The 17,800-nt window shown below is 38.4% G+C and overlaps 1 protein-coding gene across 3 annotated transcripts in view; it reads left to right on the top strand.

The window, feature by feature from the left end:
• Positions 1–13,918, top strand: part of NYAP2 (neuronal tyrosine-phosphorylated phosphoinositide-3-kinase adaptor 2) — a 169,136-nt gene extending 155,218 nt beyond the window's left edge. For all 3 annotated transcript variants that reach the window (XM_039489833.1, XM_039489832.1, XM_039489834.1), the window contains 2 exons: positions 5,576–5,788; positions 13,773–13,918. In XM_039489833.1, coding sequence (XP_039345767.1) covers positions 5,576–5,788; positions 13,773–13,903 — 344 coding nt within the window. In that variant the 3' untranslated portion in view covers positions 13,904–13,918. The remainder of the gene's footprint in view (positions 1–5,575; positions 5,789–13,772) is intronic.
• Positions 13,919–17,800: the final 3,882 nt, after the last annotated feature.

Genomic DNA, 17,800 nt, shown 5'->3' with positions numbered 1-17,800 from the left:
TTGAGCTGCTCCAATTCTCACTTAACTGTAAGAAATGAGTTTTAAAAATTGATATGAAAAGCAAACTTCTGCTTAATTAGCAACCAGATAAAGACAGACTAGACAAGCCACAAGCTTAATAAAGATCAGAAAAAGGCTTTCATTGGCAGTGTAATATATTCATAATTGTTTGTTATAAATATAATTTCTTAAAGCATTGAATCTTTCCTTTTGCAGTATTTATACCCTGTTTATTTTCTTTGCGGTGTTTTTGAATACATATTTGTACATGATGGTCTGCACAGATCAGACAAATAAGTGTGCATCAAGAAGTAAATATAATACTTTGACATTCCAAGATTTTAAAGTACCTTATAAAGATGAGTAAAATTTGATCCCCAATTTACAGATAAATAAATGGAGGCACAAAGGTTAGAGGTAGGATTTTCAAAAGAGCTTGACATTGGTCTAACTCTACTTGCTCTGAAGTCAATAGTAAAGCTCCCCTTGACTTCAATGGGAGGAAAGTAAAGCCAATGTTAAGTGCTTTTAAAATCCATCTCCAAGTGATTTACCAGGTTTCCATATCAACATCCCAATCTTGCAAAGACTTATGCACATATGTTTCTTTAGGTACTCTGAGTAGAAAAAAATATTCCCCAGATTAACAGAATTCTATGCTTTAAATGATTTTTTGTAATTTTAGATTTATAAAAGACAGAAAAAAGAAAGAATGAATAAAACATGGTTATTATTATACATTACAGATTACAGAGGGAAGGTTAGCAGAGAAGCCCTCATTTTCAGTTTCTTCACACTATTGCTTGTTTGCCTCCTTAAAAATTATTCTGCTGTTTGTCAGTTAGCATAACAATAAGAAGCCATCATGACTTAGAATTAATATGTGCCTAAGCATCTTGTGGCAGGCTGGCCACATAGAGTATATTTGTTGCAATGATAGCTTTTTAGGTAAAACATTTTCCCTAGCTCCAATTGTCAAATTAGTTTGCTGATTAGCTGGATTTCGCAGGTTGTTTAGAGCTTACACGTTCTTCAGAACCACAAATCACATCAAAACCATGCATAATAAATAAATGTGGAAAGAGCACATCTCTTAATATTGAAATACAGTGATATGTGAAAGTGCTTCAAGCATTTGAACTCCTTTATGGGACTCTTACTGAAGGGGTATCCATAAATATTTAAAGCAACAAATGGTTTCTTGACATTTACATTTTATGTGCTATTTTGGGTTAAGAATTATAGACCAATAAAGACACTTTCCATAATGATGTTCAGTTTTCAAAATTCAGCATTTAACTGTGAAAAGATTTACCTTCAGACATGTGTTTCAAAGAACTCATTAACACAGAGCTTTTGTGGCTCTGGCTAACTCCAGCCATCTGAATGAGATAATAACAGCATAGTATATCTTAAATCCAATTTGCATTATTGCGCCTTTTAAATAATAGGTGATGAGCCCTTTGTAGAGTGTATGTTACCTACTATCAATATGGGTACACTGAGCCCTGAAGTCCTTCCACAGCTTTTGTGCACGATTGCACAACTATTCCTTTAAGTTTTGGCTTGTCCCAACTACAATTATCAAACACCCATAAAAACATGTGTTTCGCCTTAGATAAAATAATAAAGTGACCTCAATATGGGTGCACCATGACGCCACATGAGTGCAGCTTTCTGCTCACACAGTATACATTGCAGGATCAGTGCCTGAGGCATTTATATAAAACAATGAACACGTTTTTAACTAGGGTAAGGGACACTGAGCTACGGTCCATGGAGTTCCATTTGCAGTAGCGTAGAGTAGTGTAGACTGAGACAGCCCAGATAACTGTAGAGCTTGTCATAGTGACCACAGAATGGTTCCAGTTATGTTCTACGGCCTGGGAGGGGAGCATTCTGCCCCTCTCAAGTCTTCGCTGGGCCAGCGAAAATACCGTAAGTTACTCTTCAGATGCAACAGGAAGTATTATGGTGAATTTACAAAAACATGGGATTTGAAGGAATAATATATATATCCATTATAATCCTGTATGTTTATAAATCAGAATATGACATAAGAATGCCTTTGGTCTTAAATTTGAAGTGTATGTGTATATATATATATATATATATAGTAGTAAAATTTTGAAGCTGAAATTATCCCCTCTTGTCATTTAAGTAAAGTAGGACCATCTTCAAAATGAGGTGACTGAAAATTAATTTTGCCATATACTTTATTGTTCTTGACATATTACAAAACCAGGTGAAATCAAATATTCCAGAAGGCCATGGAAAATATCAGCATATTGTTTTTCTGACAGTGCGTCAGTGTTACTGATAAGTATCATCCAATAACAATGTTTTGGGCCCTATAATGGGCTGCATGAGATTATAGTCTGATCCACTCTGCTTTTCATTTTTAGGATTTATTAGTTTTTAGATAACCTCAGAGCTGAAGCTCCCCAGGAAAGGATAGGGGAGTGGAAATATATGAAATCTGGGCTGACAAGTGAAAACTGATTTTCTACAAAATCTTAAGAAATAAACTGAGACCAGATCTTCAACTGGGGTAAATTGACATAACTCCACCAATTCCACAGCAGCTACACTGATTAATACCAGCTGAGGATACGGTTCTATTTTCCTACTTGTAGTATTCCAAATATATAAAACACTTTTCCTTAGTGCTGATCAACAAAGACTAACTAATGCAGATCAACTTTAGGGCTGCTCAGCCCTACGACATTCCAGGGCAGATTTTAGCTGGTGTAAACTACTATAGCTTCTATTGAAGTGAATGACAGTTTACACTGTCTCTCCAAAGTAACAGGAAGAGCCTGACTGCGAAAACACTACTATCTATAAGGTTTATGACCAGAGATGGTGCCATTGAAGCAAGTGATTTCACTAAGGCTGTTCATGGTAATTAGTATTATGCACAGTAGCAAGTTTGCAGGATCAGAGCATTTGCATTGCACTTCTTTTCACTCTTTTGTCAGATTACCTTATAACATCATGCAAAATTGATTGCCTGTTGGGTCTCATTGCTTAATCAATCTCTTTTAAATTGCCTTTGAGTATTTCCACAGCTCAGTTTGTTTGCAGAAAATTGCTGCCATTTGATTCAGCTGATAATAGAAGTAAGAGGTGACATTCAGAAGAATCATTTGCATCAAGTAATAAGTACAAATGCTGCTCTGTAAAGTGAATTGAAGTGTTTTTGATCCCCTATGTTCCACATGCAACTGGAGTGCTTCTTCCGTAGCTAAGGGATGACTTTGTCAGTGTGTGAAATTTCAAGTGGTTGTATTCAATCAGCAATAAGAAGTCACAAATATAAAAGGTTCTCACTAAAATAATCAAATTATCTACAGTGTCAACTGAAAGATATGGTGAATTAGTTCTTTTGAATGCTGCAATAAGATGATGGAGTTTTGGTAAAGTTACATACGTTCTTTCCATAACTTCAATGTGCACATTTCCTATTAGTTAGGGTCTGAATCTATGAGATTACATGTGCCCATCTCAATTTCTTTTTTTTATTGGAAAATCAGAACATTGAAGAAGGCAGTTAGCTCCTCCCAGGACTGGACCCTTATTCAGTGTCTTTGGTTTATATTTCCATCAAATTTCTGATATTTGTTCTCCTCTTCCACTTTCCCAGTAACATGGCATTTCCAGGAAGCACATGTTAGCAGTTTATAGATATATTTCTGCTATAATTATGTGTAAATGTTAAGTTAATAAAGCCCTGTGTCATTATATTTCTCTACATAGCTCCTTGCATTACCCTGCCTCTCTAAGAATGCATAAACAAGGCTTGGTGGCAGACATTCCATGCTGAAAGTCCCTGAAAAGCCTGTGTCATGTAATATGGATGCAAACTATTCTTCAGTGCTCTCCCTATGTAGCATTTTGGGTTACAAAGCAGGGGCCTTCCCCCTTATGATATTTCTCTATTAAAGTAGGCAGTCTAAAAGTTCAAGGAAGGGCAGTAAATAGTTGTTAGATTTTGAGATTATGGTGCTTTTGAGATTACTCTAAATATTCTTTATGTGAATCGTCAGATTGGAATTGTTTTGTGATATTCTATTGCTTTTTTTTTTTTTACTGTGACCTAAGAAAATCTTAAAGCTTGGGGATGAAAAAATGTCCCTGTCAGAAACATTGTTAAATCCTTATACTCCCTTCTCTTTTCAGTAGCAATCTTGTAAACTGACAGTAATTCATACAGTATCTTAATTATTCCATAAGAAACAGCATACCTGCTCATTAGAAATGATAAATTTGTCTTCTCATTAATGTTTTCTTGAGGTATTTTACAAAGAAAATGTTCATCAACAGACTATTCTGTATTTCTATACAAAATCTAACCGGGTATCTTTGTTCAAGGGACAATAAACAATTTTGTGTACCATTGTGTGTAGGCATAGTGTAAATCTCTCTGTCTCTTCTCCTCCAAATTATATAGCTAGTTAAACCTGTATTTACCTTATAGTGCTCCACACAGCGATGCTGAAGCTCAGAAGGGCCAGCATTTCTATTATAATCCTGAATGTTTATAAATCAGGAATATGACATAAGAATACTTTGAGCATAAGAAAAAAAATGGATCAGCAGGTTTTGAATAAGTGGACAGAACAGTAATTAACTGTTGTGATTTTAAGTCTCTTTTAAATGCTTCCCCTATGCATGTTTTTGATACAATTCATTCATAGACCATAGAAAATAGAAATGGAAACAATCTGTTGGAAGTGAGTTAGTTTTGAAATACGATGCCCCACTGTTGATGGGCCTGTCATAGAAGAGATGGGGGAAGAGCAAGAAGGGGCTCTGGACAGAATAGATAGTCACCAGGGATGGTAAAAGCTGCTAAAACCCTGGCGTCAACAGGGAAACCTGCTCTCCCATTTGTCTGCCTTCTCCACTCTGCACCAACTCTTGTGGTTGCAAATAGAGCAGCCACTCATTTGATGTCAGAGGGATTATTCAATGAGTTGTATAAGCAGAATTTAGCCCATAGATTATACTACTGGGCATACTAGAAATACTTAAATTAGTCAGGCATGGTAGATTGTGTGTAGCTTCCATTAATGCTCCTGGGAATCACAAGCCCATCTACTGAACAATATAAACCTTAGGAAACAACTTGCATAGAAAGAGAGAGAGAGAGAGAGTTCTAGAAGGATCAGTTAGCAGGGACAAGACAGCCGTAAAGAATTCAGATCATTTCCTAAATGTTAATTTTTAAAATATAGTTTAAAGAGCTTTGATTGGGGCATATGTTTTCGTACCATACGTATTTTCATAAAATATTGTAGTTCACTAAAAACAAGTGAATAAAAAACTGCCAGTTTTCCCCATCTCTCTTATTGTGGTGGTCATCACTCAACCAGAGGGATAATTAAGGATGATCGCTTTTTATACTAGTCTGTTAAGTCTAAAATCCTGCTTTATGTTACTCTGCTGTTTATATTTATTTACAGTACTGGATGATTAGTGAAAATGGAATACTGTCTGGGAGAGAATACCATAGTATGAATTTAATTAAACTGCACTAGATAATGGAATGTGAACTTTGTATATTTTGTAGAACCATTAGAAGAGTTGAAGATCAGAAGCCACAGTACTGAACCACTACCAAAGTTGGAAAACAAAGAAAGAGGAGGTCACCATGGGACAACTTCCTCCAGGGAGCCAATAAAAGCTCAGGAATGGGATGGAACACCAGGACCACCAGTTTTGTCCAGTAGACTGGGAAGATCCTCTGTTAGTCCAACGATGTTAGCAGGAAACAACAGCTCAGGTAGGTGGGAGTTTGTTTTACAAGCAAAACAAAGAAAGAAATCTCATGATACCATTACTAATATAGGACCCAATCCTGCAAGGAGCTGAGCTAAGGAAATTGGAAGTTGAGGGCACTTAGCATCAACTTTTTAAAGGTATTTAGTTGCCAAAAGATGCATATAGGTGCCTAACTTCCACTGAAATCAGCGTTTCATCTTTTGTGCTGAACTGTTATTGAAATCAATGGGAGTTAGGTACCTAGATGCTTTGGAAAATCCCATTAGGCACTTATCTGCATCTTTAGGCACCCAAAAATCTTTAAAAATCTGTCCATTATCACTTTGCAGGTTCAGGCTTTATATTCTGTATAGCTGTTTTCTCTATTTAGGCAGGATTAGGTCCTTAGTAGCTAATGATCAAGAATAAAATTGTACCATTCAAATATTTGAACAAAAATTGTAAATTACACATAATTTTGAGGGACATTCTGGCTAATAATCCCCCAGATTTCGCTTCATAGAGGGAACAGAATAAATTAAAATGTCACATAAGATAATGAGTACAACATGCTGCAGCATAAAAAAACCTGTCATATTGATATACACAACAGATTAAAACAGTGGACCTCTTGTTTTCTGCTTACATGTAAATTAGTCTAAAACTCACTAAAGATTTCAGAAGTCAATATTAATATTAATCAATGTTATTAATCACATTAACTATTATATATATATATATATCTAAATAGTGACGATATAATCCATTGAAATAAAAAAAAACAGCCTATATTTTGTAAAATGTCTATCTAAGCTGAATATAGCTGGCACATGTATAACACTATGAATAATCAATGCAGTATTACTTTTTTAAAATTTGACAGATCACTAAAAAAGAAGTTTTGTGGCCTGTTTGCCAAAAATATCCACTTTCATAACAATTGACATCAATAGTTCAGTAATCTCAGTAACAATCTTCTACGAGAGTAAAGACTGTGGATGGTGTCTCATATCGAAACTGATAAACAATAAGCCATTTCTTCAGAAGAAATGTTTTTGAGTGAATGGTAGCAGACATTGGTGTCTACATACTGTCATAACAATAAAAGTATGATATCTCTTCTCACTTAAAACACTACTTCAACGTGTGATAAGAGAAGTCTTGCTTCCCAGAGAAGAGAAGTCTTGATTGTTGCTCTGACAACAAGAACTCAGTGTAGAACTGTAACAAACTTTGCCAAAATGACAAAAGATTTGCAGCAATCTTTTACCCACTTTTTCCATTATAGATTTCTGTAGTTACTCTGCACTACATTCTGCAGAACATTTCTTCTGGTGGGGAAAAAAATGTCTTCTTTATAGATCCAATCCTGCATACCCCTCGTCAGTGTAAATCAGGGGGAGGCAATTTATGGCACGTGTGCCGAAGGTGGCACGCGAGCTGATTTTCAATGGCACTCACACTGCCTGGCCTGGGTCCTGGCCTGGGTCCAGGGGGCTCTGCATTTTAATTTCATTTTAAATGAAGCTTCTTAAACATTTTAAAAACCTTATTTACTTTACATACAACAATAGTTTAGTTATATATTATAGACTTAGAGAAAGAGACCATCTAAAACATTTAAATGTATTACCGGCACGCAAAACCTTAAATTAGAGTAAATAAATGAAGACTCAGCACACAACTGTTGCAAACAAACTGGAATTACACTGCAATGAAAAACAAAAAATATGGTTTAGATGTATCTGGATAGGTACAGGTACGTTTCTCAAGTCAATGTGATTTATTGTATGTCCTGTTAGAACTGTGCTGGCAATCTGGGACCCAGATTAACTAGGTTCTGGGGCCTGAGTCCAATCTTGTTTATAACAGTTTTACACAGTAATGCCACTATTTCGGTGGGTTACTCCTTATCTACACTGGTGCTAGTAAGGTTGGAATCAGAGCTCAGGCCTCTCCAAAAAAGATCATGGCCCCTTTTGGTGGGCACACAAAGTTTAAATGACCTTAGGTCACTAATTCCACCTGAGTAACAATTTTCACAGCACTGGATCATTCTCTCATCTAGCAGATAATTTTGCAGGGACATTTGCACCCTATCTGCATGATACTGTTTCTATCAGAGAGCTCCATTTGGAAAGAACTGCCAATGATCTTTCACGCACACCAGCATTCAAAACATGTCCTTGCGATTTCAGGGCAGAGCCACAGGAGGTTTACAAAATGGGAGGCACATATAATTTAACTCCAGGAGCTTTAAAGAGCATTTTCTGGAATGTTGCTCTCTTATTACTACTATGTAGCACTTTGCATTGCCACCTGCTGCCAGAGAGAAGCACTGCATTGCATTTTAAATAGTTTATAGAACTGGTTGTTGGGCAGAGGGGCATTGTTTTATAATCGCCATCTATTAGACGCTCAGCCAACACATTTAGCATTCAGGCTGAATATTCTGCAGATGATGGGGAAAGGAATGAGTATACTGTACTTAATCAGAGTTTGTGGTTAGGATTTCAAAGTGTAATCAACTGTTAACCTCAAGCTCTATGGGAGAAACATTAACCAAAAAAAAAAAGGCTCCTTGGGAGGCCTAAGAGATATAGAGCCCAATTCACCCCTGCTACCATGGCGCGGGACGCAAAGTACCCCAACCTATGCCTGATTCATCCCCCCACAAGGGAATGGCAGGCAGTAGCACTGCACTGCCAGCTATCACAGGGATTCTCCAAATGAGGGTAGCTTTAAACTGGCGGTCTGTGCTCCATTAGAGTCCAGCTGAAAGATCACCCAGGGGTGCGGAGATGCATATGCAGTTGAAAATAAATTTTACTTGTGCAAACAAATATGTGTTCACAATACACAGTTCTATCACTCCTTTCTACATGACAGTGCATACGCGCCTGCCTACCCCATAGAAGAAAGTATATTTTTTATAGAATACAAAGGAGACAGGGCACCCAGTAAGCTGTGAAGAAAATATGTGCATATGAAAAAATCTTCAGACTGTGACCTTTTACACATAAACACTGCACCGTTTTATGGCATATATGCATATTCAGAACACAGGAATTGCCAAATCATATCAGACTAATCATCCATCTAGTCCAGTATCTGACTTTGGCCAGTGCCAGCTGCTTCACAGGAAGCTGCAAGAAACCTGTAGTGGACTATTATAGAATAACCTGCCAATATGGGATGTTTCTTTCTAGTCCCCAGCAGTTAGTGGTTGGTATATGCCCTGAAATATGAGGGGTTTATACCTCCATCTAATTTAAAAATAAAAATCTATGTAACTCTTTTTAGCTCTGTATGAATGTCTAATCCTGTTTCTGAATTCTACTAAGATATTGCCCTCAGTGCTGTCTAGTAACACAGAGTTCCAGAGGTTTATCATGTATGGAATACAAACATTTCTTTTTAAATGCTCTGCTCTTAGTTTCAACACTGAATGCCTCCTGACGGCAGTCTCATGTCAAATATTTTTAAGAAAGAAAAATATTGAATGAATTCTTCCTCTACAGTACACCTCTACCCCGATATAACGCGACCTGATATAACACGAATTCGGATATAATGCGGTAAAGCAGCGCGCAGGGGGAAAGGGGGGGGCCTGCAAGCTCTGGCAGATCAAAGCAAGTTCAATATAACATGGTAAGATATTTTGGCTCCCGAGGACAGCATTATATCAGGGTAGAAGTGTTTCATTTCCAGTTATATTACAGATTATTTATATTCATTAGGAAACCAGGGAGGTTATGTCAGTATAACAATAATAGATGCAATTCGTTTTAAAATGTGCATGTTCAATTTTTTTGCATAGGATATACATCCTGTCATGTCTTATTGTTTAATTCAAGATGTGCTTCTTGGCAGCCATAATGCATAAGCAACTTCTATTTTCATGTGCAAAGGAGAGACTGCGGCAGGATAGGAAGCATCTCTAGTGTAAGTGACAGCCAGATAATTTTTTTAAAATTAAGATTAGGATAGGCAGAATGATGACTCCTTGGGATAAATAAAAGAGATCTCTTCTGATCAAACCCAGAAATAAACATCCTGCAGAACAGTTATGTAACGGATGAAGGCAGGAAATCACCTCTTGTTGTTATAAAACAAATCTAAATTATTTCAGAAAATTCTGGCCTTAGCACAGAGATGTCTGCTATGTTAGCGAAAAATACACCCTTACTTGTGGACAGTGGGCTATGCAGGTGCTCAGCATCTTTGAAGATCAGGCCATTTATACATGAGCATAAATGTAGATTTAGGTGCCTAATTTTAGGTGCTTTTTTTAAATGTATGCCCTATATTTTTATGGGAAATCATTATTTGCTTCTCTAGACACTGATCCTACAACATGATCCCATATGTCCATGTGGAGTTCCCCTGGGACCCTGCTCAAGCTCAAGTGTCTGTGTGTATGGATCCCATTGCTCAGGGCCTTATTAACACCATTGAAATATGAGCGTCTTTCTGCTGACTTCACTGAGAATGAGTCTGGCCCTTCGTGTGTGCTTCATTTCACATGACACAATGTGAAGGAACTGGCTTTTGAAGCTGAGAAAACTATCACAACAAACATTTCGTCAGTAAATATAGCGACTAAATCTTTTTTAAATATTTGTCTTTGATATAAACAAAATCTTGAAAACAACCCACTACGTTTTCAACGTGACCTGCTGAGTTGAAGTCACGTGATGCCCATTGATTACAACAGGCATCTCATTTGGCTCCAATCCAGCAAAGCACTTACCCGTATGCTTGGGATTTCCCTAGCATAGCAGGAGATCCTCAGGATCCTCAGGATCAACTGTCAGCAGTTGAGTGGCTAGCAGCAATGTCCCATGGCCACTGTCTCTGAGCTCTGAAAGGAATTTTGCATTTGGAATGGGGTGCAGTCTTTGGGACAGAATTGTTAGAACCAGAGAGTCCCCCAAGTTCTTACCACCCCCATGAGCTATATCAAAGCACACATTCCTCCAGTAATGGCCAAAACTGACTCCTGCTTTGTTGCCAAATGCATTAGGGACACACCTGGGGCTCAGCAAGGTTATGTTAGCACTTGACATTGGTCTATATCCACTTCAGGTTTGCCATCATGCTTTCCCTGGAAGCCAGCCCTCTGCTTTGCTGGTAAACAGTTTGGGACCCCCTTGGGGACAGCAGAAGGGAGTTTTCAAACTAACTCTGCCTGTTTGCTCCCAGAATCAGAATCTGCATGAAGCCACGAGCACTGTAGACAAGTTCAAATTTGTCATTTGAAACACACAACTCAGAAACTGAATTCACCGAAGGGGAAAAGATTCTGGACATCATCATATACAGAGTCCTCCTGCAGCTGTTAGGGGACCCTATTCAGAACTTCTTGTTCAAGAAAAATGCTCATTGTACTCAAAGTCTAGCTAGCTGAGTACAGGGAATAAGGCGTGCACAAGGGACAAACAAGACATAGCACTGGATATGGTGTTGTCAGTTGTACAGACCATATCTGACAAATCATTTAGGGGAAAAAAATTGCCTTCCATGCCACAGCATGAAGAGGTTAGTCATAGCAAAAATTTCTGTGGAATGTTCCCAATTCATTCAGTGTAAAAATAATCCCAGTGATATCAACTGCCCTTAAGAAAGAAATTCACCTAAACTTCTGGATGTGAAAAAGCAAGATAGGCATTGATTGGAAACTTCCCTTAGTCAGAACCACACTGGAATTTGCAATAGTTTCTGACACTTGAATATATTGCCAGGGAGATAAAAGAAGAAACTAATATTTCATCTGAGTTGGATGGATTTTATTTCTTTGATGCTAGATGAAAGGATTGTCTTTGGCAAGGAAACAATGGGCTCTCATTGCAGCACATATATCCAAATTGGAAATTGTGACATTTTTCTCTGCTTTCTCAAAGTAAAGAAAATAATTCAGAAGCAATGGCAGACAATGCCTTGGAGTTTTTGACATCAACAACGCTAACCAAGATAATGATGGGTGGGAATCTGATTTTGCTTAGCATAGAGACAGTGTAGCATCTGTCCTTAACAGATAAACAAAACAAAAATAAGCCCCGATTTTTCTCCCATGGAAATCAATAGGAAAACTCCAGTTGCTAGTGTATATTCTAGCGAAGGAAAAATCGGGTGCCTTTCACACAGTGTGAAGAAATAAATGATTTCAGATGTATAACAAATAATTTCAGAACAGCTCTAATCAACTAAACAGTGTACTGTCCTCATCCAGAGAGGCAAAACATCAGATTATGTACTGGTGCAGGCTGCCAGCTCTCCTGGAGACTCCAGAAGGAGTTGTGTCAGTAAAAGTGGGTGGTGGCAATGGAAGAAGGGTGGCCCGATGACCTGCTCAAAAAATGAAATGGAGGAAGGAACCCAACCAGCAACCACTGCAGATCCCTAAAGGCCAATGCTATGGAGAGGTGTGCTCTTGTCATCCAGGCATACACAGAATGGCATTGGGGGAAGATGTTCTTACCCAGACATGAGAAGACACATTTCTCTTAGACAGACATAGGCAGATAAGATATGTGAGAAGATATACATCAAAGCTAGACATGATAGGCCATCATCATGAGGAGCTGTGTGCCTTCAGCTAAACTTGGGCAGATATAAGGAGACACATTATTATTGTTTGTATTACAGCAGAGCATAGGGATCCCAAATAAAATCATAGCACCGTTGTGTTGTGCACTGTACAAACACAGAGTAAGAGACAGTCACTGCCTGTTTACAATTTAAATAGACAAGACAGATAAAGGGTTGTTGAAAGGGATATAACATACAAGCAGAATAAACACATTCCTCTGAGCTAGACGAAGGCAGACCAATGCTTGGAGAAGACATGGGCACTGCAGTTCTTTCAGGGAGCAGCATTTCTCTCCACCACAGATGGGCAGACCAGATTCCCAGGGAAATATGTTCTTCTAAACCAACTGTGGACAGACTAGTGCCATTAGGTAGTACATTTCTCCTAGCTTGGTCATTTATCCTGGGATCATTACCGTAAATTGCATTGTAACTCAGTGGGAAATCTTCCAGGAAATGTCTCTGGGTAAAACCAGGATAGGGAAATCAAATACTTCTGCATCAAAATTATTTTCAGGTGCCTAAGATCTCTAGCTTGTTTCATGGTATCCTTCACTTCTGTTAATCACTCCTACTTGGGGAACACACAAACTGGAGACAACACAATGCAACCAACTTCACAGACTTCATTGCTGAGGCCTGTGTCATGCTATTAAAACTTGAAGTTTCTTCCCTCTACTCTGTGTTCTGCGGCTAACCTTGACTCACTGTCAGCTACTTTCAGATTTCTGTGGGGCCTTCATGACATCACAAATCGTGATGTCTTGATTCTGGAAAATCTCTAACTTCCTGTTTTCCCCAATTACTCTCTCCCACCTTTGTCCACTTCCCCAAGAACTATGTCTTCTTTGTGATTTCCCTCAGCTTGTCTCAGCCCCACCAGCTTTTTGTTCTCTTCCACTATCTATCCTACTCAGCTGCTGAATGAGGGTATTGGGCCACAAGTTACCGCTCTCAATCGTCCCTCACCAATCACTGCCACATTATGCAAGTGAGAGAGTTGGGCACTGAGACGGCCACAGTGTGTGGGTGGAGGGCAGAAGGAAAATTGGACATGCTTCCTATCTCTGCAGCTCATTGTGCCACTCTTCAGCCTCAGAGATGCTACTGGAAATTATAGAGGTTGAGATGGCAAGGTGCAGGGAGAAGTCAGTTCCAGGCCTCTCTCTTGCCATACTGGTGGCTAGTGCCTAGAAGACAGCTTTTATTTATGACTCAGCCAACTGCCCAAAACATTGTCCAGGAATGTGTGCCTGGATTCCATACCGTGGGAAAGTCCTGGGGAGGTTGGCAGGCACGTCAAATAGCACTTACAGGGCCTATAGTTTTCTCTGTCACCTCAAGTTTCAATTTACTGCACCAACATCCACAATCCCATTAACTGGGCATATGTCTTCTTTTCTTTCCCTTCCTAGAGCCTAAAGCAAGCTGTAGATTAGGTCGATCTGCATCCACATCAGGTGTGCCTCCTCCATCAGTTACTCCTCTCAGGCAAGCCAGCGATCTCCAACCCAGCCAGGTACCATCGTTAGCCAATCGTGAATGACTTCATGTGATACAACATGCCAAATGTTTCTCACCTCTGTGTCTGTCATTTGTTACAGTAAATGATTTTTGTGTTTGTTTTTACTTTTGTGCGTTTGCGTGCGCGTGTGTGTCTCTCACTGGCAATGAAATTCTACCCTTCAAGGCTGGTAGAACTTTCTTTGCTGTGAATTCTTAAATCTTTTTTGTCTCTGATTTCCTTCATTCTGTAATATAGATGTAGTAAAACTATATATGTATTGGTTGGGTCTTTTAATTTTTTTTTCATGTTTTGTGTACTTTTTTACTGTCTAAAATTTATCAAAATTTGATAAATTTAATCTATGTTGTTTTAGTGTGTTTCTTTTAAATGTCTCGTCTAAAGCACTTGCACCAATGTTTGTCAAAAGACTTGTACATACCTTTTAACTTCTGCCCTGTTGTACTGTAATATTTGTGCCAGTCTTACATTTGTTTTGAGCTTGGTGCATGATTGTATTTCACTGTGAATTATCATTGTGCTTAAAATTGCTCACACAACGAGTTATTTTGTTTAAATATGGCAGCTAGCCTCTCTTCAACCTAAGGCCATATAGTGCTAATGGGACTATTAAATAGTCTGCTGTAGTTATGTTTATTGTAAATTGTAAAAAAAAAAAATACAAAAAATTGAAAACCAAACTAAGAAAAAACCTTACTTGCTTTAAATGGAGCTACTTTTCTCAACAATACCAAAAATACCCAACGGACACTTGACAAAGAAATCTAAGTGTCTGAACATGGCAAATGAGACCTATATTAGCACCTGGAGAAAAGAGATGAGAAATAAAGACATGGCCAAATTCACATGCAACTTTGTTTTGTCTGCTAATGTGGAGATACTGTTCACTTCGGTACACACAAGTGATGTGGTGTTTTACAAATGTTCAGAACTAACTGCAAATATTAGTAATGGGGCAATGACTACATTTAAATATTGTATTCATGTCTTCCACAAACATGAAGCATTTTGGTATTGAATGGTTTTCTTTTATACTTATATATTTTATTTCTGTTTACTTAGTTGTGATTTTTCAAATGGTCAGAAAGGAATAAGGCCCCTAAATCTCATTAAATTTCAATGAGATTTAGGGGCCTAACTCCCTTTAGGGCCCCTTTGCTATTCCTATACTTAATTGCATTGCAGCTTCATGAGTTTCTGCAAGCTCTGCTCTAACGCCTGTAACACTGGTGTAAATTGGCACAGCTAATGGAGCAATGCCTATTTACTCAACCTATTTTCCAGTAACATTCTAGTTGGACAACTGAGTCCATATTGGTTGAACTTCTCTAACTTTGCTTAACTGAAGTAAGAGCTGTTCTATTACAGTAGAACCTCAGAGTTACAAACCCCAGAGTTATGGACTGACCGGTCAACCACACACATCATTTGGAACCGGAAGTCTGCAATCAGGCAGCAGCAGAGACGACAAAACAAAAAACAAGGCAATTACAGTACAGTACTGTGTTAAATGTCAACTATTAAAATATAAAGGAACATTTAAAAAAAAAGATTTGACAAAGTAAGGAAACTTTCTGTGCTTGTATCATTTAAATTCAGATAGTTAAAAGCAGCATTTTTCTTCTGCATAGTAAAGTTTCAAAGCTGTATTACATCAATGTTTAGTTGTAAACTTTTGAAAGAACAATCATAATGTTTTGTTACAAACATTTCAAAGTTACAAACAACCTCATTCCCAACATGTTTGTAACTCTGAGGATCTACTATACTTTTGTGCCCTGTTGGACATGATGCCTAAAAAAAATAGTACACATTACCGAAAGGTATTTTAGATAAGCAAATTAAACCCCTAGTGTTGACTCACAATGACAAGCTAATTAAATGGTATGTTGAGAGTTCTTTCTTCTACAGAAAAAAATCAGAGCAATTGCACTTCTGAATATTTTTGCATGGCCCGATGTACATGTAATACATGATTTATGATTGATCAGGGTGCAAAGCCAATGAGACATGTTGCTGGTTACTCAGTCACAAAGGCACCTTGAATGTTATAAAGGATTTTTAGTATCTCAGTTCGGATTAAAAAAAACAATAAGCCCTGAAAGCAGAACTTGGTGTGATGATAGAGATAAGGAGGCTTCCAGAAGCCGCAGCCAGGGTTGATTAGAACTGTGGAGAAAGGATTCACTTCACTCTAGAGAGAAGAAAGGAATAAAGATGACAGGGAAAAATTTCAAGTAACTAAAAGAAGTTTTTGCTAACAGTGTAGTATATAGTGTGTGTTTTGGCTCTCCCTGAAAAAAAAACAAAAAAACCCTGCTACCCTAGTAATAGCCTTCACTCCATGTTAATCTTCCCTTTAAACTGACCAGTTGGGGGGGAAAAAACACTGGTGTGCCACAATACTCTATTATGATGGTATAATTATAAATGAGAGGGATGGGTCCTGCTCTCATTGAATGGCAAAACTCCCATGGACTTCAAGGGGAACAGGATCAGGCCCAGAGTTCCTAGGAGCAGTTAACTACATATTGCATCACATCCTGCAAATGGGGAAATGAACTTCGGAACTTTGTCGCAGATATTGTCATCTGATATTACCAAGCATTCCCTCACTTACGAAAGGGAAATGGTTAGGTGGTACCATTGCTTCTTGTGGCTCTGATACAAAGCTTGTTAAAGTATTATTCCATTCAGTTCTGTTGGTTCTTGGATCAGGCCTTATAGAGTTATAGTCCATCTCTTTTCAGTCTTCTGGTGTGTTCCATATGAAACTCTTTATATGTTAGAAACTTCATTCAACCTTTTTTTAAAAATGACATAGTAAAAATATCTTGTAATTACAGGGCGATTTTAGAGACTATGAGCCAAATTCAGAGGAGACAAACAGTGGGAGGAAAGAGTGTAAGCAGGCATCAGCTGCTGTTAACTAGTATACCTTGTACATTGATGGAGTAGGAAGGCAGGATTGCATCAGAAAGTGCAATTGACAGGAGGGTGTACGAAGATGTAGGATAAAGCAGGGGCCAGTAGAAAATCATGCTAAACACTGCTAGTTTGCAATGCTGTATGGGAAGATGGTCAGGTATGGGTGTGTTTGTTTGGGTACCTGTGAGAACAGCGAACATGGCAGCCCTAGAGGGTGAGTAACCTTATTGGCATGGTACCTTAAAAAGTTATGTTTGACAAATACCCAAAGAGAACTCCAAAATCACTGGTTAGTGTTGTCTCATCAGCATTGAAATACCTTGCCACTGCATGAATTAAATGAAAAGCCAAACCAAAAGAAAGCAGTGGAGATATGAGGAGCCTTAGCCTAATTGAGTTCCCAAGGAAGCCAATAGCCAAACTCTCACTGACATGAATAGTGTAGAATCAGGCCCTAAGTTGGGGTGGGGGGAAAATCCCACTGAGCTTCTCCAGTGAGAAGCAGGAGGAGAGGATGAAGGATAGTAGTTATATGATGTAGACAGACATCACTGGGATTTTTTGTGTAAACTCTGGCACAACTCAATCCATACTCTAGAGTTATATTCCCATATTACCATGGTATGTGACACCCTGGGTCAGGTGAAATGTATGTGAAGAAGGCTAGAGGCTGTCAGTCCACTGGGAGTCAGATCAGTTGTGGACTAAAGGGTATTATAGTCCTATGCTATCATTGTCTTAGAGTGCTGAGACTGATTTTCCTCAACTGCACCATAGCATTGGCAGCAACGGGCTTTCCCAAAGATCATTCAGGATTAAGAGGCAAGGAGCTTTGCGTGACATCCACCCCTAAATGTGTGAGGTGGGGATAACCACCACCCAGTGCTCTTTGCAGACAAGGCCCCAAGAAAGAAGAACACATAGGAAAAGGGACAGACTACTGCATTAGCCCAATTATCCCATATGTTCATGGACTTGGGTGATGCTCTT

The sequence above is a fragment of the Mauremys reevesii genome, linkage group 9, assembly GCF_016161935.1.
Source record: "Mauremys reevesii isolate NIE-2019 linkage group 9, ASM1616193v1, whole genome shotgun sequence".
Taxonomy (NCBI): Eukaryota; Metazoa; Chordata; order Testudines; family Geoemydidae; genus Mauremys; species Mauremys reevesii.
This window is presented reverse-complemented; position numbering and strand designations above follow the sequence as displayed.